The sequence below is a fragment of the Ascaphus truei genome, chromosome 19 (genome assembly GCF_040206685.1).
Source record: "Ascaphus truei isolate aAscTru1 chromosome 19, aAscTru1.hap1, whole genome shotgun sequence".
In the NCBI taxonomy this organism is placed as follows: domain Eukaryota; kingdom Metazoa; phylum Chordata; class Amphibia; order Anura; family Ascaphidae; genus Ascaphus; species Ascaphus truei.
Genome location: NC_134501.1, coordinates 12,578,598 through 12,599,849, shown reverse-complemented (window position 1 = coordinate 12,599,849; position 21,252 = coordinate 12,578,598). Strand labels below are relative to the sequence as shown.

The following is a 21,252-nucleotide window of genomic DNA, read 5'->3' as shown; positions in this document are numbered from 1 at the left end:
ACAGAAAGGGAGCGTGGGTTATTGAAATCAGACCTTTTATTCTTGGCCTCTCCATGTTCCTCCGTTGTTGTAATATCTCCCTCCCTTTTTTCCTACAACACGTTTTGTGTCATTCGGGAATTTTTCTCTTGTCTCTCATTATATTGACCTACCTTCTCCCTCTCGGCTCTCTCTCCCTTGTTCTCTTACGCTCTCTCATTGACTCTCTCTCCCTGCTCTCATTGGCTCTCTCTCCCTTGCTCTCTCTCTCGCTTCTTCTCTTCACCCTGATCGTCATTCTCCTGCTTCTCTTCCCCAGCTCTGGCGAGCTTTCTCTCCATCTCTCGCATACAAGCTCTACCATGCTCCTTTTCGTTCCTCTCTCCTCCCTATGCTGGGATAGTCTTTCTTTTCTCCCCACTGGGGCACTCCTCTCTCCCCCTCCCCTTCCTCATCTGGGATCGTTTTTATTTCTTCACCCTCCTTTCTCTTCCTCTTTTGGGTGAACTCCCATCCATCCCAACTCCAGTGTGTGTGTGCTTTCTCTGTCCCATGCTCCAGTGCCGACATTCTCCTCTCGCTCTGGCGAGTGCCAACTTTCTTCCTCTTCCTTCCTCTCACCCCTGCCACCTCTTTGTCATGTAAAGTGTCTGAATCTGGCTCTGTTCTCTGGTTCGCACACGCACTGTGGGTGATGCCACGCTACTCCTTGGGCATGGCAGGGGTAATCCTTTTTTGAGGGGGCACGGTGGGTGTAATTGGGAACAAACACGTGTTAATTTGGGAATGACTATGCCACAAAAATAATTTCACGTGGGTTATTGGGTCCCTCACATGAGGTCATCAGAGAGAGACAACTCTTCTAACTTCAAGGAGGCTTGTAAACAAGGCGTCCTTTTTTTGTTTTTCCACGCCAGAGGTAAGTGCCAATAACTTAAATTTAAAGACAAAAGGCTGAAAGTTAAATTGTGAGCTATGCTTCCCCATCCAGTGTGCAAGAACAAAACACCGGAGAGCTGATTTAACAGGACAACATGTTGGTCGGTTCGGCATCTTCATGGTGACTGTCCGGGGTGATCAGAACGTTTTGGGAGCAATTGAACAAGGGGAAATGGAGCATTCTCATTTTTTATCGCAGCCCTTAATTAGAATCTATATGACTCGGTTGAGCATGTTTTAATTGTAATGTTAAATCAACAATATTTGTAGTCCTGTGATAAGTTTGAGAGGGGAATTCCCTTAAGTGATCATACTGCAATTCTTAACATTATGGAGTATGAATCTTGACTTTCTACTGGCTTAAGATACCTGAGAACATAAGAGGTTCTAAGCCAAAAGGCGCCTTATTGCCCCCTCACCTGAACAGGCTTTAAGGTTCTCTGCCGCTTGGCACCACTAAGTAAATATGTCTCTTGGTGTTTAGACAATCCGATCACTATGGAATCCCCATTCCATCTCCAAGTAATATCCGCTCTGCCACCTTCCCTTTCAAACACAAGTAGAGAAGCACGTGTGGGGAAGGGGACTCCCTGTCTGTCAGGCAGACGGTGGAGAAGGCAGCCACACAGAATCAACATTGCACACTTTGGCAAGATTGATGTTCTGGCACTTCTATAAGTGCCATTATCCAAACCAGAAGTATATTAGAGGGGGTGGGGGATAGCGCATACTCATTACCCCATGTCCCATACAAACCACACGTTCGTGTAACCTCACTTGTTTTTTTATTTTCTCTCTCTAGCCAAAGTGGGTAGACCAAACAGGATTTAGGCTGGTTTGTGGTAAACGTCTGGTGAAGGTGCTAACCCTCCTCTATGGTCATCTATGGTGTTCTGTGCCCCGCAGAAATCACGGAGGTGGAAATCCAAGCGCGAGACCAGCGACTCGAGCTCACGCCCTATCAAGGCAGCAGGAAAAGTGATCATTCAGGACATCTCCTGCCTGCTGGCTGTGCACAAGTCCCTGGGCGAGATGTACATGTGAGCATAAGATCCTGGGCTCTTTGTCTCTGTCTGTTTACTTGGTTCACTTTTGTGGTCGCGACTTCTAACTTATATTAAAACACAAAAAGCCATTACAAGTCGCTCACTCCATAATTTTTTCTTTTTTTATATGTTGTAACATTCTTCCCCATCAAACTTTTTCTTTGTTTACTAACCTTTTCTGTTTTTTTTTCTCATTTACTTTCATCCCTTCTCCGCGCTCTCCCCCCTTTTCTTTCTCGCTAATTTTTCTACCCCCCCCCCCCTCCCCCTCTCTTCCTTTCCGATCAGACTGAACCGTTGTGATCTCCAGGAGATGTGTCAGAAGAACGCAGCGTCTGCCCTGAGCGTGGGACGCAGAGATCTGGTGCAGGTAGTAATCTCTCCACGGCCCTCGCACTCAGCCCTCGAGTTCAGAACAGCACCAGGTTGAAATCTTGCACTACGCTTTACTACCACTATTAAATCCACATGCTTTGCACTGCAACTGGGAGACCCCTCCAGACCCACCCACTTTTGTACTCTTGTACTAATTTGTGTGTAATATCCAGGCAATGTTTGGGGCTTAGTAGCTCTTCCCATCAATCCCCCCCCACTGTTCCTCTCATTACTCCTCTGTCTCTCCCCACCTCTCCAACTGCTCTCTCTGTCCCCAGGTTTGGGCCTTGGCTGCAGCTGCTAATGATATGTGCCTGAGCCCCAAGGCTGATCCTGACGTGGAGACCCCATGGGCCCATCACCCGTTTGGACGCCAGCTGTTGGAATCACTGTATGTCTCTCCTTGTGTGCGTCTCGAGGCCTCCCCATTTCCTCCCTCTCCTGTGTTAGTTTTAGGGGCCCCTTCTGCTTCTGTGCAATGGTTTTAGTGACCCTATGTGTGTATATTTAGACGTGTGTGTGTGTGTGTGTGTGTGTGTGATCATCACCCTTGCCTCCCTCTCATATCATCTGTTTTCCTATACCCAGACTGGCCCATTATTGCCACTTGCACGACGTCCAGACACTGGCCATGCTGTGCAGTGTGTTTGACGCCCAGTCACACCAACAAGGAAGTGGCCTGCTATCCTGCCCCCCGTTTACTTCGCGCTCTGCACACAGCCGCTATGTAAGACCTTCTTTCTTACCCGTCCCAGTCCCACATCGTGATGTATGTGGAAGCCCTCCCAGTACATGGCTTTAGGCAACAGTTAATGTGCGTGGTCTTGTCTTCCCTCAGCCCAGCTTCACCTCCTCCGGGTCTGGATCTAGTATGTCTGACGCTGGCTTCAGCACCAGCGGTTGGAGCATAGGTAAGAAACCTGGATGTGAACCATCGTTTGCCGTTGGCAATTACCGTCCCAGGGAGAGGGGAATAGGTTTGGCTATGAAGCTTTCTGTTGCTGTCCGAAGGGGGCCTTTCGTATTGGGAAGCAGGAGTGACTGGGCCTGGCTGTAGAGCTACTGATTTCCGCTCTCTCTCAATGCTAGAGTGAACCGAGAGAGGATTAACAACAGCTCCCAGCACTCAAAGAACAGAATAAACAGAGAAATCTGCTAATACAAATTTGAATATGCAAAATAGATTGTACACAATGGTAGAAGTAACAAGGGTGCATCCAAGCGTGAGCAGATTACTGTGTGCAGTTATTGATGATTACTGATCATTCTGCTACGTTGCCTAGAATTTACATTCCACATATGTCAGTCTGACTGCTTCCATTTATTCATATCTGTAGGCTTGGGATCAGTCACGTATCCAGTTTGCTGCTTGTGTTTTGTGTTTATCTGGGTGTGTTTGGAGGTAAGGGAGAGGGAAGTACCTATGGTTATGTAGATCATAGGGAACGGGCCAGAAGAAGGTGTTCTCCCCAAAACGTTGCCCCCCTCTACTTACCTTTTTAAGTTGTATTTTCCCCGCCTTTCCCCTCCTCCCTATTTCTTATGTTCCCTCCCCTTGTTTTCCCAATCCCTTTGCCTCCATTTACCTTTCCCCCTCAGTTTGCTCTATATACCTATAGCCAGTCTTGGATTCACGTTATCATTTTACTACTTCTACCATTGTGTACAATCTATTGTTGGAATCTATGTTGCATATTACATTTGTATTGGCAGATTTCTCTGTTTATTATTCTATTCTTTGCGTGCTGGGAGCTTATGTGGTGTTGGTTATTTGGAAGGGTTGAGGGCCCTCCTTGTTCTCGCTGCACCACGTCCGTTTATTTGTATTTCTTGCATTTATAGTGTTCTGTCTACTCCTTATATCCTAGGAGAGAGGATTAAATGCCGTTTAACCATGAGCTGTTCCTTACTACTGATGGTAGTAAGGAGGCACAGCAGCTGAAATGTCTCTGGTGTTTTCTGGCAGGGGGTCATGATTATGATCACGGAGCTCCGTGGGGAGATGCATCGCCTGATGAATACCGGTACGGTAACATGGTATACGTGGATCCCCGTGAGCGTGAGAGAGACCAGCATGAGAAGAACAAACGGTGACCACCATTCGCAGAGAATTGGGCAGACCAAAGACAGTGCAGTGTGTGCTGGGAAAAGCGATGTAGGGCAGACAAGGGAGAAGGGCAGATCAGAGGGTGTGTAGGGCTTGGCACATGAGACATCACTGGGCAAGTCACAGAGCAGGGTAAATAGGGTGGCGAGCAAGTAATTGTATGGCTAAGCACACAAGTAGCCTAGGACTTCAGTGCATGAGTATCAATGAAAGTATGTGTGATTCTGGGGCCTGGCACGCAGTGACACGGATACCACAGGGTGTATGCTCCTCGGCACTTATTAGGGGACTTGGATTATGCAGTATAATATGTAGTTGGTGTATTTACGTGATGCTCCCAGCATACTCTTTAGTATAGACTATGGCCCTTATTTACTTAACTGTGCTATTCCAAAAGACACCTTCCACTACTGGAAAACATCTTACAGCCTATTCAAGAGAACGGACCATTAGGCATCTTCCGGTGCTGGAAGGTGTCTACTGGAATAGCTGCAATGCTCCGTACAATGTGCCTTTATGTGCCTGTGAGGTGCTCCGTACAATGTGCCTTTATGTGCCTGTGAGGTGCTCCGTACAATGTGCCTTTATGTGCCTGTGAGGTGCTCCGTACAATGTGCTTTATGTGCCTGTGAGGTGCTCTGGTTTCTCCTTGAGGTACATTGTCAAAAAACCTAACATTCCCCCCCCAGGCTCCTGGATCCAGCGAACGCTCAGCAGTTTGATGACTTTAAGAAGTGTTATGGAGAGATCTTGTACCGCTGGGGCCTGCAGGAGAAACGCGCCGAGGTGCTTAAATTCGTCTCCTGCCCCCCGGAGCCACATCGGGGGATTGGTGAGTGGCGGCACACAGTGTCGAAACGATGGATATAAGTGAAGGGGGCTCAAGAGTTGGTGATGACTGAGACTGGACGTCTCGGGGTGTGGGAACAGGGACGCAGATCTTGGGATTATTGCGGTTTGATTTGTCTGGGCCTGGAGCAGGGATGTAGAGGCTGTCATCCCTGGGATTTAATGTCTCCGGGGGTCTTATTAGGAGTAGTCGTCTTTGTGGCTGGATATCTCAGAAGTTGGGTGCATGGAGAAGAGTTTTACTTTGTAGGACTGTACAACTTAGGAAATGGGTGTGGGCATGGAGAGGCTGGCAGCTTAAGGGATGGACAACACAGATGGCAGGTGAATGATTATGGGGTCTGTTACCACTAGAACTGGTCTTCCCAGTTTATATGCACAAGGATACACAATGTGCCTATAATTCTGGGTGTTGATCAGGACTGCAGTCACCCATCTGCACAGGACTTTGGGGTGTTTATGTTCAGATAATCAGTTCCTTCCTTTTCTCCTGTCCAGAGTTTGGCGTTTACTGCAGCCACTGTCGTAGCGAGGTGCGTGGGACACAGTGCGCTATCTGTAAGGGCTTCACCTTCCAGTGTGCCATCTGCCATGTGGCTGTGAGGGGCTCCTCCAACTTCTGTCTGAGCTGCGGCCATGGTGGGCACACGGCCCACATGCTGGAGTGGTTCAGCACGCAGGAGGTCTGTGCCACTGGCTGCGGCTGCCACTGCCTGCTGGAGAGCACCTTCTGATGGGAGACCCTCGAATAACACCACGAGGCACTGCCTCCTGTAGAGCACGTCCTGATGGGAGGCTCTCCGATTTAACACAATGACTGCTGCATGTTGGAGATTACCGTTTTGACGTCGACCATCAGGTAATCCCATGAGGGTGCTGTGTGCTGGAGAGCACATTCTGATGGGAGAGCGTCAGGAACACTGGCTGCTTGAGAGCATCTTTCAAGAAGGTCTCCTCCAGGGTGTGTAAGTTAGAGACTACATTCTGATAGTAGACTTATCGCAAAGCAAATATTGGGAAACTTCAAGGTGAAACCCTTGTTGGAGAACACTGATTTGGAGACCTCCAAAGATCAAGGAACTGACTTGTCTTGTATGTGCTTGTGATCTGGGGATCTAGAGTGTCCCCTGAGAAAAGCCCCCAAATTCCTTACTCTCCTGTTGGGGGACGGAGGGTGTAGTTATACTCTCCATGGGGGCAATGTTTTCTGATGGTGGAATTTTATGGGGGCAATGTTTTCTGATGGTGGAATTTTAGCCTCGCAGTCACCATTTAAAAGCAATGCGGCATGTCAACCTCCAGTACCTCACCCAGCGGAACACACTGCCATATCTTGGAGGGGCAATGGAATTGAGACTTTTTGTGTTGATTCTGGCACTGAAAATAACCGGTCCTCCAATTCACCTTGATCATCATAAATACTCAGTCCAATAAAAACTGGAGCGATTTTTAAAGAACGGTGTATTACAGACCAGTGTATCATTTGATCCAAAGTCTGTGTCTATCACTACGTTCTCACCAACCCATGCGTCTGCCCAGCTGTCTAATGCACTCTCTTTTTTGGTCCCTCTTTCACTTGCTTTATCTTTTCCATTCCTGCCTCTTTCCCGGCTGTCCTCTTACTCTCTAGTGCAGGGGCACTCAACGGCAGCCCTCAAGCCCTCCCCCAACAGGTCTAGTTAAATCCCTATTAATTGTAGTTGCAGCATAATCTACCCCAGTGTTTTCTGTCCTTTGCTACCTTTGGAGTATTCTACATTACAATGTGAGGGGTGGTTCTTGTTGATATGAATATGATTTTAGCATAATAAAATGATTTAATTTAAAAAGATGAATGTTTGCAGGTGGAAACGTTTAATTTCCTCTCTGAAATAAAGATGAACAGCTACCTCTCATCTCAACTTGTCCTTTTTGTAGAAAACACAAATAAAAATATCAAACTGATTATCGTGTGTGTGTGTGTCCCCAAAACTGGAACAGTGACAATCATTGAGGGATCAGACTCAGATCTGGAGCCCATGAGGATGGATTGCTGATCTTTCTCTTTTTGACTGACCAAGAAGATTTCCATCTAGGTGGGCATTGCCCCCTTTCCATTACATATTGCACTATGTTTTTCTTCTCCTTGACGCTATAGGTTGGTTTTTCCGGACCCTTGACCCTGAGAGTTTGCTTTCCGACAATGATTTCTGTGAACTGTGCTCCCTTTCAGCACCACGGACAGGGAAGCGATTGTGATGAACCTAGAATCTGACATGTTAAATTCACCCCATGAGCATATTACAGCATAGAGTAATACTAAGCATAGTTATTCTAATGTGTGTGCGCTCTGGGATTGTGAGGAGCAATGTAAGCACAGAATCATCATTGCTACTATGGCAGTGATGCGGTCTCCTCATATTTTGTTTGGTCTGAAGGGAGGAGATCTGTGAGTGGATACTCAATATCATTAAACATTGCACCATTTCCCTTTTTCTTTTGATAAATATGGTTCAGTATTTTTGCTTTAGTTTTGCAGATGAGCGGTCACGTGACCGCTCCTCCGCTTCCCTGAGCGGCAAATTTAAAATTTGCCTGTCTGCTGAAATTTTCTGAGCCTCCGCACGCATGCGGAAGCAGCTGCTAAAGCCGCGCTGATGACAGATGCAGGGGGTAAGTGCATCTGCTCAGCGCGGCTTTGCACAGCTTAATCTACTATGTCCCAGGCCTTAGACACCTGCCGGTGCGGCAAGAAACGCTTTGCAGCCTTTTCAAGTTAGGTGGCTTTGTAAATATGACCCAGTATCTCTGAGCAGATTAGAAAGCACTTGGCTCCTTATAAAGTATTTTCCTAATAATATTTAGGATTGAATATTTTTTTGCCGCCTATATACAAAAAAAGTTTGAATAATAACAAAATGCTATATGTTTCTTCTGGTGTCTTTGCTAGAAAACATTTTCATTTCTTGATGTGGATTCCACCATTTATACATCATTAAATGTCATTAAAATGAATTAGTTTGGACACACCCCTACACCCTACCTGTACAACACCCCCCACCCACCCCCACTCTACCTGTACATATACAGTTATTGACTTAATCATACAGAGTAATATATAATTTAGAGGGGAGGCAATATAGTGGTCGGGGATGTTATATAGGGGAAGGTGGTATAGAATAGAGGTAGGGGATGTTATATAGTAGGCTGTGGTATAGAGGTAGGGGATGTTATATAGGGGAAGGTGGTATAGAGGTAGGGGATGTTATATAGGGGAGCAAAGGTATAGAGGTAGGGGTTGTTATAATAGGGGAAGGTGGTATAGAATAGAGGTAGGGGGTGTTATATAGTGGGCTGTGGTATAGAGGTAGGGGATGTTTATATAGGGGAACGTGGTATAGAGGTATGGGGTGTTATATAGGGGAAGGTGGTATAGAGGTTGGGGATGTTATATAGTGGGCTGTTGGTATAGAGGTGGATGGGATGATATACAAAGGGGAAGCGGTATAGAGGGGGCGATGTTGATATAATGGTGAGGGGTAGTGGCATGCAGGGTGTTATGTATTAAGGACGGGGTATTGCTGCAGTATATAGACTATAGAGGAGGGGGTTATATAGAGAGAAGAGACTGTATAACTGGGGGTTATCAGCAGCCCCCGGAACGGTGTGCGGAGGTTCTTGTTTCCGGACGGGATCGGGGATGCGATAGAAGGGGGAGGAGGATTCGGGGCGCACCGGTCGCGGGGATGATAACCCCGGGACTGCGAGCTGTCAGGGGCCGGTAAGTAACAACCGGGAACAGGAACCCCCCTATATAACAATGCAGAGCGTCTCAAGTATACGTGACCTCTCATTGTAACGCCTGACCCCCCTATTTATAACTCACCCCCCGTTATTAGACCTGTCACCCCTCTTTATAAGTCACCCCCCATTATTAGACCTGACCCCCCCTCTTTATAAGTGACCCCCCCATTATTAGACTTGACACCCCCTCTTTATAACTCACCCACCATTATAAGACCTGACCACCTCTTTATAATTAACCCCCCCATTATTAGACCTGACCCCCCCTCTTTATAAGTTACCCCCCATTATTAGACCGCCCCCCCTTTATAAGTCAACCCCCATTATAAGACCTGGCCCTCTCATTGTAAGACCTGACCCACCCTCTCTTTATAAGTCACCCCCATTATAAGATCTGACCCCCCCTCATTATAAAACCTGACCCTCTTTATAAGTGACCCCCTCATTTTAAGATCAGAACCTTATAATGTATCCCTAATTACAGGACCAGACCTTCATTAAATGTGATCCCCTTATTATAAGATCAGAACCTCTTTTAAAGTGAATCTTATTTGATAAGACCAGCCCATCCCTGTATAGACACGTAATTAATGCAACACAAAGGATTAATTGCATGAATCCATGAGAAGAGGTAAATATTCCCAGTGTCACCACGAGGCATATTAACACTGTAAATGCACAGACATATACACACACCTTAATGGGTTTATTTAACCACTCTCCTACTTTAAATAATAACAAGGTTCATAGGGATTGATTTATTTAAAGCACACACTTGTGCTGCTTGCTGTGTAAATAAATAAATAAAACATAGCGCCCACAGTGTACTCAGCGCTTCACAAAGACAATACAGTACGGGGAATTATAATACAATAAGCGCAACAAAGTCTTACAATAGCGAAGGAAATCCCTGCCCCGGAGAGCTTAGCAATCCATATTTTAAATAAGGGGTTACCCGATGCTGAACCTCTACACTTCGAGCTACTGATACCTCCCAGTTCCTGAGAGATTTCATTTTGACAGTTTCTTACAAGAATTATTGTCCGGGAGAAACAATATGGCTACTGGGTTCGCTAGCACTGACCGCGCTCATGCTTGAGAGCGGTGACGTCACCAGCTCGGGTGTCCTAGCTATTTCGCAATCGCGTACGGGGGGAGGGGGGGTTGCGGGTAAGTTGAGCGCAGTTGAAAGTCTCTTTTTTTGTTTACGCAAGCGCCAAGCGTGGGTGAGCGTCCGTGCCCGCGCACGAGCGCACAGGCACCGCATGAGCAGGGACGGGACAATTTCACTTGCCGAAACTAACCTCGGAAAGCGCCGCACGGTCAGCACGCTCAGTGCTAGCCTGGCTGCAGCCGCACTCTGTCAGCCAATAGAAAGCCATGAGGTGACATTGCAGCTTCTAATTGGGCCACCCGGCAACCATCTTTGTGTTTCCTTGCAAGTACAGTACTGGCAAAATGTGAAATATCTTGGCAATCTGGAGGTGGTTTTAAGTGCCACAGTGCAGCTCAAAAGGTCCCCTGGTGTATATAAGGTTGAATAAAGAGAAAAACATTGATGGGGGGATCGCTGCTTAAACACTTGTCTTTATCTCGTTAGGATGCTAAGGCTCGGAGCCTGACATGTTGGATATGCTGAGCCTCCCTTCCAGGAGCATTAGACCTGATTATTGACATGTAACATGTTCTGGATCAGCCACAAAAGGTCAAATGCAATGGGTTTAGGTTAAGGATAATGTACTCCTTTTGTAGATGAAAGCTTATGCACATTGGAAAGATATCAAGACTGCAGATGTTCCTTCATCAGATGTGATGTTAACTGGAGGTGGGAGGCTTAAGTATAGATGTAGCCAACTTTACAGTCTCCGGTGCCGCTGCCACCTGCAGTCCCGGCACCAGAGGATTAATGCTGGGGGGGGTGGGGGCAATTCAGAAACCGGGACCCCCTGCAGCTAGACTGCGGAAGACACTGTCCCCAGCGTTGCAGACTTCCTTTTTCGTCTGAGGGAGAGTGAACCTTGCTGCAGCTGTACGTAGCACATGGGGTTAATCATAGCAGGGTCTTTATCTGTGAATGAGGTGTTCAGATGATTAGTATACAGTAGCTGTGGTGGTGTCCTTTGGTATATACATCTGAGGATAATCATCCTAAAGCAGGGGTATTGTCCTCTGGTGTGAAGTGTGAGCATAGTTGTGAATAGACACCTCCCTCTAACATGTGCTGTAGGTGTTAGAAGTTTCCACAGTGAGCCATGAATCCTCACTCCTGATTCAAGCCATTTTTCCTAGAGTCCAAAATATTGGTGTATTGCTGTTCCCAAGTCCTTCTGTCCGGGGTGTTGTTGAAGTCACCTCATACAGATGCAGTTAGATTAATTTAGCAGTTTGCCACAAGAAAACTACAACTGAAATGCAGCCTGACCATGGCCAGATCACAGCTTCCCCATGGCCGACTAATTGCCCATAAGGATTAACAGCAGGAGTCCCTGCTCCTGAATGGGAGTCCCTGCTCCTGAATGGGAGTCCCTGCTCCTGAATGGGAGTCCCTGCTCCTGAATGGGAGTCCCTGCTCCTGAATGGGAGTCCCTGCTCCTGAATGGGAGTCCCTGCTCCTGAATGGGAGTCCCTGCTCCTGAATGGGAGTCCCTGCTCCTGAATGAGAGTCCCTGCTCCTGAATGGGAGTCCCTGCTCCTGAATGGGAGTCCCTGCTCCTGAATGGGAGTCCCTCCTCCTGAATGGGAGTCCCTGCTCCTGAATGGGAGTCCCTGCTCCTGAATGGGAGTCCCATTCAGAAGCCGGGACTCCCGCTGTGTTAATCCTGATGGGAAATTCCCCCCTGCGCTGCACTTGAGCTGCGGTTTACCTGCAGCAAGTGCAGGGCAGGATGGAGATGAATCTGGCTGCCTCTGTACAGCTAATACTGATAAATCAGAAGTAGGATGTTGGGGTAGTCAAAACTGCTAACCAGCTGGTGTTTTGGTGTGAGCGTCAGATATGGTTCATCCTTTTGTGAAGGGCTTATTTGGCTTCCCCAACATACTTTATATTCGGACATTTTTTACATTGGATAATACGCAGATGAATGATCCTTTAACTTCTGTGGTTCCTTGAAGTGCTGTGTGCGATGTAGTTTGTGTGGAGCTGTCTAAACATTTCTTCTTGTGACAGCATCAAGTGCCTAAAGGCCACGTCCATAGTTGAACGCGCTAACTTCCGCGCTCCTCCTCCCCGGCGTCGCACTTGCAAAACAAACTTGTTTGTATTGTGAAGCGCCGCTCTCCCTGTAGCGCACGTGCGCGCGCACATATGCATTGGCATCCTAGTGTTTGTTTCGGTGCGCGCTACGTAGCTCGCGACGTATCCTGCACTATGGACGCGGCCTAATGAAGATGTTTCCGTAGATAGCTGCCAGGCCTGATAAGCAGTATAAACATTTGGCAGGTTGTGTATAAGCTGTGACGGATGGTTCTGTGAATATGTTGGTGTGTGTCTCATCATTAATGAGCATTGATTGCAGGTCTTTTTAAGTTTGCTTGAACTACATGCGCCCACTACGCAGACTAATTCATTAACCATATATCCCTTCCCCCTACAGTATTCAGTGAAGAAAGGGCAGTATGTGTTTGTAATTGGCAAGAGAAAGTGTAGTATCTTGGGTCCATCTGTATTAATTTAGCTAAACAGAGTAATTACTGTAAGAAAGTCCCAAACTCTTGCCGATCAGTGTACCTTTCCTTGTTATGTCATCATGGGAGAAGGAGAGGCTCAGTGAGTAAAGACACTGACTGGCACTGAGATTGTTGCAGGGGAGCCTGGTTCAATCCCCGGTGTCGGCTCCTTGTGACCTTGGGCAAGTCACTTTATCTCCCTGTGCCTCAGGCACCAAAAACATAGATTGTAAGCTCCACGGGGCAGGGATCTATGCCTGCAAAATGTCTCTGTAAAGCGCTGCGTACAACTAGCAGCGCTATACAAGAACATACTATTATTACAGTACATGCACATCAAAGTTTAGTTATAGCCAGATGCCCAAAAGGTTATAACGGGACGTGACAACCTTATCCAGTGTCTGGGGGTGATGAGGATGCTAGAGTCTGTTATAAACCAATTACAATAACCCAGTTATACATAAAAACAGCAAAGTACATGCAATTCAAGGAGTCTTCTTGCGCTTAATAAGAGAGGTGCAAAACCGAGTAGAAGTTATGGATTTGGTCTTACGCAGATCTCAACAGTCCTTGGTAACTAGTGTATCTTTCTCTCCTTCCCCTCTCTCAAATCCTCCACCACACTCAATTCTTTTTTCTTCTCTTTTCCCCTCATTAATTCTCTTCCATCTCTCTTTAAATATTCTGTCACCCTTCTGTCTTTACCATTTTCTCTTTACTCTTTTTTCGTCTCTCTCTCTCCTCTTCCTCCTCTCTCCTCTTCCTCCTCTCTCTCCTCTTCCTCCTCTCTTTCCTATTCCTCCTCTCTCTCCTCTTCCTCCTCTCTCTCCAATCTCCTCTTCCTTTTCGCTCTCCTCTTCCTCCTCTCTTTTCTCGCTTAACTTCTCATTTTCTGTCTTCCAATCTCTTTCTCTCTACATCTTTTTCTGGTTCCTCTCTCCATACCCTTTCCTTTCATCTCTCGTCCTCCCCTTATTTCTCCTTCCCTCCTCACTACCTGTCTCCTTCTTTGTGTTCCTTCTCTGCAGGTCTTTAGGATTCAGCAGGCATGGATGGGGATCTCCTGCTCTGTGGTTCCTGTGTCCTACAGTTCTCTGACATAAAGCACTTTATACTGCACAAAGCAGAGCGTAAGATGCTCTCATACAAGTTAAGGGTGGGAGAGGCAGGTCACCCCGTGAAGCCTTTTAGAACCCAACAAAAAACCCACAAGCAAGAGATTATCTTTTGCTCTTTTTTAAGACATATGGCGATCTCTTCTCATCTTATTATAGTATTCACAGCTGTCTCCCACTGTTCTTCTCCCACGAAAAGATGCATCTATTACTAGATCTACGTCTATGCTCGTCTCACTCATCCCGTTCCTCTCCCATCGTCAGATACAAAGCTATCTCCCATTTCTCCCACGGCTAACTCTCGTCTTCTCTATAACTGGCACTTACTGATTGTACAGTGATGCAGTTTCCCAGACAAGATCAGCTCCATTCAAATAATCGGCGCAGAAATCTTTTTGCATTGTAAGATGCCTGGTCTTTCTGAGATGTAGACGATTGGTGATATTGCCCCGATCGGCACTATCGCAGTTTAACGAGTAATGCCCCGTTTTTGTAATTAGGGCGCAGTGTTCAAAATGCAGCTGCAAATGTCAGTTTTACAGCAAAACCATCTGCAAAAATACCATTTTAAATAAAACAGTAGAAGAGGGACACATTGCGTCTGAATTTCTGGGAAATTAAAAAAAATTGGTGTGGCTTTTACGTGGTAAAAAATGGCATTAAAAGAATCAGGGTGCCACCTACATTCAAAAAATAAACCAGAGGTGTCATCATGCAATAAAGGTTCGGAGTTACTTGCCTAAGCCAGGGGTTGCCAACGCCAGTCCTCAAGAGCTACCAACAGATCAGGTTTTCAGGATATCCCTGCTTCAGCACAGGTGGCTCAATCAGCAGCTCAGTGAAAAACTGAGCCACTGATTGAGCCCCTTGTGCAGAAGCAGGGACTGATTGAGCCCCCTGTGCGGAAGCACGGACTGATTGAGCCACCTGTGCTGAAGCAGGGATATCCTGGAAACCTGGCCTGTTGGTAGCTTTTGAGGACAGGCGTTGGCCACCCCTGGTATAAGCAGAAGCGGCACATTATAGGGGTTATGCTGGAAAGTGCATTGGTGCCAGTCCGGCACTAACGCCCGGAAACTTATATTGACTTGAATGGGAGTTTCCATGCGTCGTGGCCTAATCGGCACTACCCACTTTGGAGCATTAATATAGCAGCCCTGATGGTTCTCATTGCAGATGTGCGCAGTGTTTACGCCTGTGAGCTGTGCGTTAAAACCTTCTCCTCGCAGCCGGCACTTCTCTTCCATTATCGTAGCGTGCACCGTCTGCAGACCTGGGGTCAGCACAATGGCGCCTGTCCAGCACCACTTTCTCCAGCTGGCTCATCCCAGAGAGAGGAGCCACCTGTCAGCCCATCGCCACCCTCCAAGGCGCTTCTGTGCCAACTGTGCCATGAGAGGTGTCCAACACAGGATGCCCTGTGTGCCCACGTGAGGGAGAAGCACAGAGACCCCCAGCTGGAGGATAGAACGATGAAGAGGAGAGAGGAGGAAGAGGAGGAGCTAGCTGCTAGGGATGGAGTGGACTCACCTGATGGGCACCCCCATCCCAGCGGTTTCTTCTGCAAGTGCTGCGGGTGTGAGTTTGAGACGCAGGAGCAGGTGGCTGCCCACCGTCGCACACACCGGGGCAAGTTGTACAAGTGCCCGCAGTGTGACTTCCGGTCCTCCATCAACTCCATGATACACCTGCACCGGCAGGAGCACCGGGCGGGCACCGTCTCCTGCGTCATCTGCAACTGGGCGTACCCGGACCGCGCCACGCTCAGCAAGCACATGTGTGTGCACGACACGGAGCGGCCATACGTGTGCTGCTACGAGAGCTGCGCCTGGAGGTTCAAGGTGAGATGCGGAGTATGGTTCATGGGAGGAGCTTTGTGATGATTGTGGGAGGAGTTAGTGATTATGGGAGGGGCCTGATTTAAATGATGGGAGTGTCTCCATGTTGCTCATAGAAGGGGACCGATGCGGATGGTGGGAGTGGATTAGTGCCGCAGTTCAAGCAATATCCTACATTGGTGTTTTTTTAAATAAATCTGTTCTGTACTATGAGAAAATACTTGTAGCTTTTAAAATTGTAAAAAAAGAATGTTTAACACATTTTTAATGTTTCTAATGTAGGAAGCATTTCCAAAGTGACAGCCCCGTCCCCTTCTGATAGGCTCTGGCTCTTGAGCCCCGCCCTCTCTCTAGCACTGAACCAATTGTGTCTAGTAACTGCCCAGTGAATCATATTCCAGGAACTACATTGCCCACAATGCTGTGCAAGAACCTGAATGAAATAACCCCGAGCAAGCGATTGATTACAGGAGAACAGATCGATCTGCAGCTTAGCCAATCACTTGTCAGTGTGCAGATTGTATTGATGCACATATTGAATGGGGAATAATATATATATATATATATATATATATAAATATATATATATATATATATATATTTAAACGGCAGCTTGAACTGCAGCTTTAATGAGGATGTGGAGCTGATGAGGATCGTGAGAAGAGACTGTTTGAACTATATGGTGTAGAACTTTGTATAACCTGTAATCCCACATTGAACTCCTTTTTGTTTTTCCAGCCTCACTTTTTTTAACCCCTCTTTTCCTTGCTCCTCTCCTTTATTTCTCCCCTGTGGACTTCCGAGTTCTTGTTCTTTCGGACTTTTTCTCTCCTTTCTGTCTCTCTCCCTTTTAACGCTGCGGTCTTTGCACGGCCTCTTTCTATGTCCTCTCACTTTCAGTCTCGCTCTCTTCTCCCTCTCGCTCACCCCCTGTTCCTCTCCCTCCCGCCCCCTCAGACCGAGACGATGCTGCGTGCCCATATTCAGGCTCACACCACGCATGGGAAGTTCGAGTGCCCCGCCTGCGGTTACAATTTCCGCCGCCGGCACCACCTGAAACGTCACCAGATCCAGATGCACGGAATCGTCCCGAGCCGTGCTCCGAGCCAGGCCACCCAGAACCAGCGGCCCGGTGAGTGCTCCCACAAAGACATAGACCAACACCTTGGCCCAGGAGTCGCGAACTCCAGTCCAACAGGTCAGATTTGAAGGATATCCCTGCTTCAGCACAGGTGGCTGTTGTTGACTGATCCACTGATTCAGCCACCGGAACAGGGATATCCTTAAAATCTGACCTGTTGGTGGCCCCTGGCTTAGGCCATTCATTGTTCCAGATATTTTTTTAACCATTTCACTGCCAGAGGGACCTGCAACACATTGTGAGTATATTTCTGTTGATTTAATTTTGGGCATAGGCATATTTATTTGACCATTTTCTTGTTGTGTTTTAAAAACCCGCCTTGACTACTGCACGCTCCTCCTCACTCCCCTCTCCGGGACGTAGCCCCTTCAATCATCCCAGAACGCCTCTCCAAATACTCGCCCAAATGCCTTCTCCACTCTGCCTCTAATCTCCTCCTTTTCCCCCCATAACCTCCAGCCTCTCCCAACTCCAAGACCGACGGCTGCTTCACACACGCGGAGTTTCCTTCCCCTGCATAGGACTCCCCCACACCTATCACACATTCAAACGTGACCCCAAAAACCCTCTACAAGGCAGTGTGTGCACTATCCTCCTGATAGCCTTAAACTCACCTCTTGCCTCTCCCACAACACAACATTCTCTGTCACCGCGCTAAGAGCTGCCAGCTGCTGGGCTCGTGGCAAACCGCTTTTAGACATCCGGACTGTCTTCTCTCCCAGTACCCTATATTTCCATCCTCCCTTCCTGTTCGATTCTAAGCTCCCGAGGTCAGGGCCGTCTTGGCTACTGTACCAGTGTGTGTTACTGTTGTTGCGGTCTTCCCGGCACATTGTGGAATATGTTTGTGTATTACATATAAATAATAATAATATTAATAAGCTGTCTGCTGCCATTGGGGCCTGCAATGGTTTTCACAGCTACGGTTATAATGAAACAGGGCCTGTTTAACCCTTTGGCCCTGGGGACGTAGTTACATGGGGTCTGGCACTCCAGGGGTCCCGTAACGTAGTAGCTCCATCGGGCCGCCTTGGGCCCCGCGCTCCCTCCTCTCGGCGCCGGGATCCAACTTTCACCCCCATGCGACACTGTAAGCTGTCACCGGAAATATCAGACATTACATGCAGATCTCACTGCTGCTCCCCGGCACACACCCCTGCTCTTTTGCTGTACACCTGTATCGCTCTGTTGGTTACTACGCCTTTCCTGCACACCCTACTTCTCTGCCTCAGGGAACAGATTTCATTATTCTCTGCAGCAAAAGAAACCTAGTGATTTTCCATAGGTATCTGTATCTCCCGACGCCCCGCTGTCCTTCCGGTATTCAGTAGGGTGTTCCGTGATGTTGTGCAGCTCTCTGTTATATAGAAAGGGTTAAGTGATCGTACGCCAGACTTGCGGAGCATCACTGAAACCTTTCTATGCTATAGAGACCAGAAGAACATGGGCTGTTATTTCTGCAAGCTACAGACCATAAAGGGATCATTTCTGCTCATCTGGTCTTTACATGGAGAAAGCTTTGGCATTGTGCTGCCGATTTCTGCCATGGAAGAGGGTTAAGTAATGAACTGCAGAACTAGAGATGAGTGAAACTTTTCACATATTTAACTCCGTGCGATTATGTTTCACTGAGCCTCGAAGGGATAATAATGTTGGTAAATTAGTACGCTTTCTCAGCGTGCGTGCGTGTGTGCGTGCGCGGCCTCAGCATTACGTTATTCTAGAGATTTAGAAACATATCTTTTTGTGAAATGGCCACACATCGGCTTAATGGTTGGCGAATCTGTTTCAAAACGCTGACATGGTCGCCATTTTTACTGTGGGTGAAAAAGGGCTAATTGTGCCTGGTGCGCAGGCTTGGGGGGGATTGTTCTGCGCATTTCTATCCAGAAATACTAGAGCTGGGACACATGTCTTCTAGCTGGGAAGGCAATCATTTTGACCACTTTTTAACTATGTTGTTAACCTGTGTTGTTCTGTAGGACGCAGAAGGCCTACGAAGGGGAGAGAGGAGTTACAGGCAGCAGAGGGAGACATCAGGGACACCGCAGACGCCCCCGAAAGCAAAGCTCTCCTACACACGCGGAACGTTCAGCTCATCATCAAAAACGAGGAACCCGAGGGGTACCTCCCAGACTCGTTAATACCAGACTAATGAGACACTGGCATTGTTGTGAAAGCTGCTCCCTCAGACCTGATCTCCACTGACCGGCCGACTGAATGACCTCCTGTACCTGAACCTCGCAAGCCAGCTGCAATCAAAAGTCTCCACCGTTAGCGATTGGTAGAAGCTGTTAGATTTAGGACTACATTGCTGAGACCTAGCATCACATTTGTTCCCCCAAGTACAAGGGGACACAGAAGGCATCTATTTGTACTGAGTCTTTTCCCAACTACTGCAATAAGGACTTGGTCACCAAAACTGCACCTCCCACTACAGAGTGAGGTAGTGACACAGTCTCTAACTAAATGGACTTTGGGCCCATGCGCACCTCACCTCAGTGACAATGACACAGGGAAGTGACGGGAACCTTAAGTATCTCCCTTTCCTTCACCCTGTGAAGCTCTGTATCATTGCAGCACTCTTTATCCTTTTTGGTATTCATTTTGCCATTCATCTCTAGTCTAATGACTCATGCATTATGCCGCCCTACAAGTGACAAGCGAAATATGCGTGTTAAATATTTCATCCGTGAGGTGAAATACCCTGTGCCCATATTCTCTCAAGTTCTAGAGGTGAGCTGCTTCTGCATCTCTACTCTTAAGTATTTAAATTACTGGTGCTTGCCTCCCTGTGTTTCCATTTCCAACATGTGCTGCTACTCACCACAAGCTGGAGTTGGTTCTATGCCTTCTCGTCTCCGGACCTAGAGTGTAGATAATGCTCCCCTATATCCTGCAGTACTAGAGGTGTCTGGTTCCGTGTCCTGTGTCTCCAAACCTAGATTTTACACTATATTCCCTATGTTGTGCAGCCCTAGAGGTGGCTTAAAGCTGCAGTTCAAGCAATATCCTGCATGTGTGTTTTTTTTTTAATAAAGTGAAGAAAAGAATCAGGCGCACGGTCTTAATCATGAATGAAAAAAGGTTTAATGTGCCAAGGAATCCAACGTTTCGGCAGTAAAACTGCAGCAGGCTCCACCTTGAGAAAGGCAGTTTTACTGCCGAAACGTTGGATTCCTTGGCACATTAAACCTTTTTTCATTCATGATTAAGACCGTGTGCCTGATTCTTTTTCTTCACTGGATCACTTTGGGACGTCAGGAGCTCCCCAGAACCAGCGCACTGGCAGTTAAGTACCCCACCATCACCTATATGTTTGAGTGCGTGCACTACCTCCTTTCCATGTTTTTTTTAATAAATCAGTTCTGTACAGGCATACCCCACATTAACGTACGCAATGGGTCCAGAGCATGTATGTAAAGCGAAAATGTACTTAAAGTGAAGCACTACCTTTTTCTCACTTATCGATGCTTCGGTACAGGTAGGGAGCCGGTAGTGCTGTTCAGGACGTGCTGACAGGCGCATGCGCGAGCTGCCGTTTGCCTATTGGGCGAGGGGAATCAGCACATCCCTACAACAGCGGTCTGTATGGCAGAATAAGTGTCCGTACTCACGAAGCAAGCGTACGGACACGGGTATGGTGCTATTGAAAATATGTCCTTACTCGCGAGTGTACGTAAAGTGAGTGTCCTTAAACCGGGGTATGACTGTAGTAAGAAAAAATACTTTTAGCATTTTCTGTTTTAAAAAACAACAACTTTGAAAGACCAATTTTCTTGTATTCTATTTTAACAAGCATGCTTGTTCCTATAGCAACGATTTACATTCCCCATATTTAAAGATGTCGCCAAACTTTAACGATCAATAGACGGAGAACGAATTGACCGGCAGCTATGCAGTTCTTTAGGTAAGTAGAGATTGCCCACATGAAACTATTGAAGTAAAAAAAAAAAACGGGAGCTTGAACTGCAGCTTTAATATACGTCCCTATCACTATGGGTGAAAGAATCCCTATTCTACCTTATCCTTGCATCAACGAGTTTTGTGTCCCTATGCCACCTAGTCCTGTAGGTGATTGGTACAGCACTGAAGTCATTCAGATAATGCTCTTAACATGTATTCAGATAATGCTCTTAACATATGCCATGTAATAAATATAACTGGCGTTTGTTATAACTCTGAGCTGTAAATAATAAATTATTGCTACTCTTTGCTTCTCTGAATTTTTTTAAACGTGGGGCTTGTGAATTTGGTTTCGTAATCCCTGCTGCTTTGTCCTGCATTGGAGCATCAGAGCACATTTAGCACCCCCAAGTAATGACCGGGGGGCACTATTTCAGCCAAAATGCAATCTTGTGAAACCCAATCAATGCCAGATGAGCTTACCACGCGTGGCTGGCTTCAAGGG

General features: G+C 47.1%; 2 protein-coding genes across 11 annotated transcripts in view; both read left to right on the top strand.

Moving 5' to 3' along the window:
- WDR59 (WD repeat domain 59) overlaps nt 1-7,190 on the top strand; it is a 39,980-nt gene extending 32,790 nt beyond the window's left edge. For 7 of the 10 annotated variants that reach the window (XM_075576628.1, XM_075576624.1, XM_075576622.1 and 4 more), the window contains 8 exons: nt 1,825-1,958; nt 2,253-2,334; nt 2,618-2,730; nt 2,928-3,066; nt 3,178-3,250; nt 4,306-4,429; nt 5,136-5,278; nt 5,794-7,190. In XM_075576628.1, the coding sequence (XP_075432743.1) occupies nt 1,825-1,958; nt 2,253-2,334; nt 2,618-2,730; nt 2,928-3,066; nt 3,178-3,250; nt 4,306-4,429; nt 5,136-5,278; nt 5,794-6,029 (1,044 nt within the window). In that variant the 3' untranslated portion in view covers nt 6,030-7,190. The other 3 variants (XM_075576629.1, XM_075576631.1, XM_075576630.1) reach the window with 3 other exon arrangements.
- A 1,794-nt stretch (nt 7,191-8,984) lies between these two features.
- On the top strand, nt 8,985-19,874 carry LOC142469895 (uncharacterized). Its single transcript, XM_075576620.1, has 5 exons — nt 8,985-9,055; nt 13,776-13,877; nt 15,039-15,703; nt 16,658-16,832; nt 18,824-19,874. The coding sequence occupies exons 2-5, from the start codon at nt 13,796-13,798 to the stop codon at nt 18,994-18,996; spliced, it is 1,095 nt and encodes a 364-aa protein (XP_075432735.1). The 5' UTR covers nt 8,985-9,055; nt 13,776-13,795; the 3' UTR covers nt 18,997-19,874.
- Nucleotides 19,875-21,252: the final 1,378 nt, after the last annotated feature.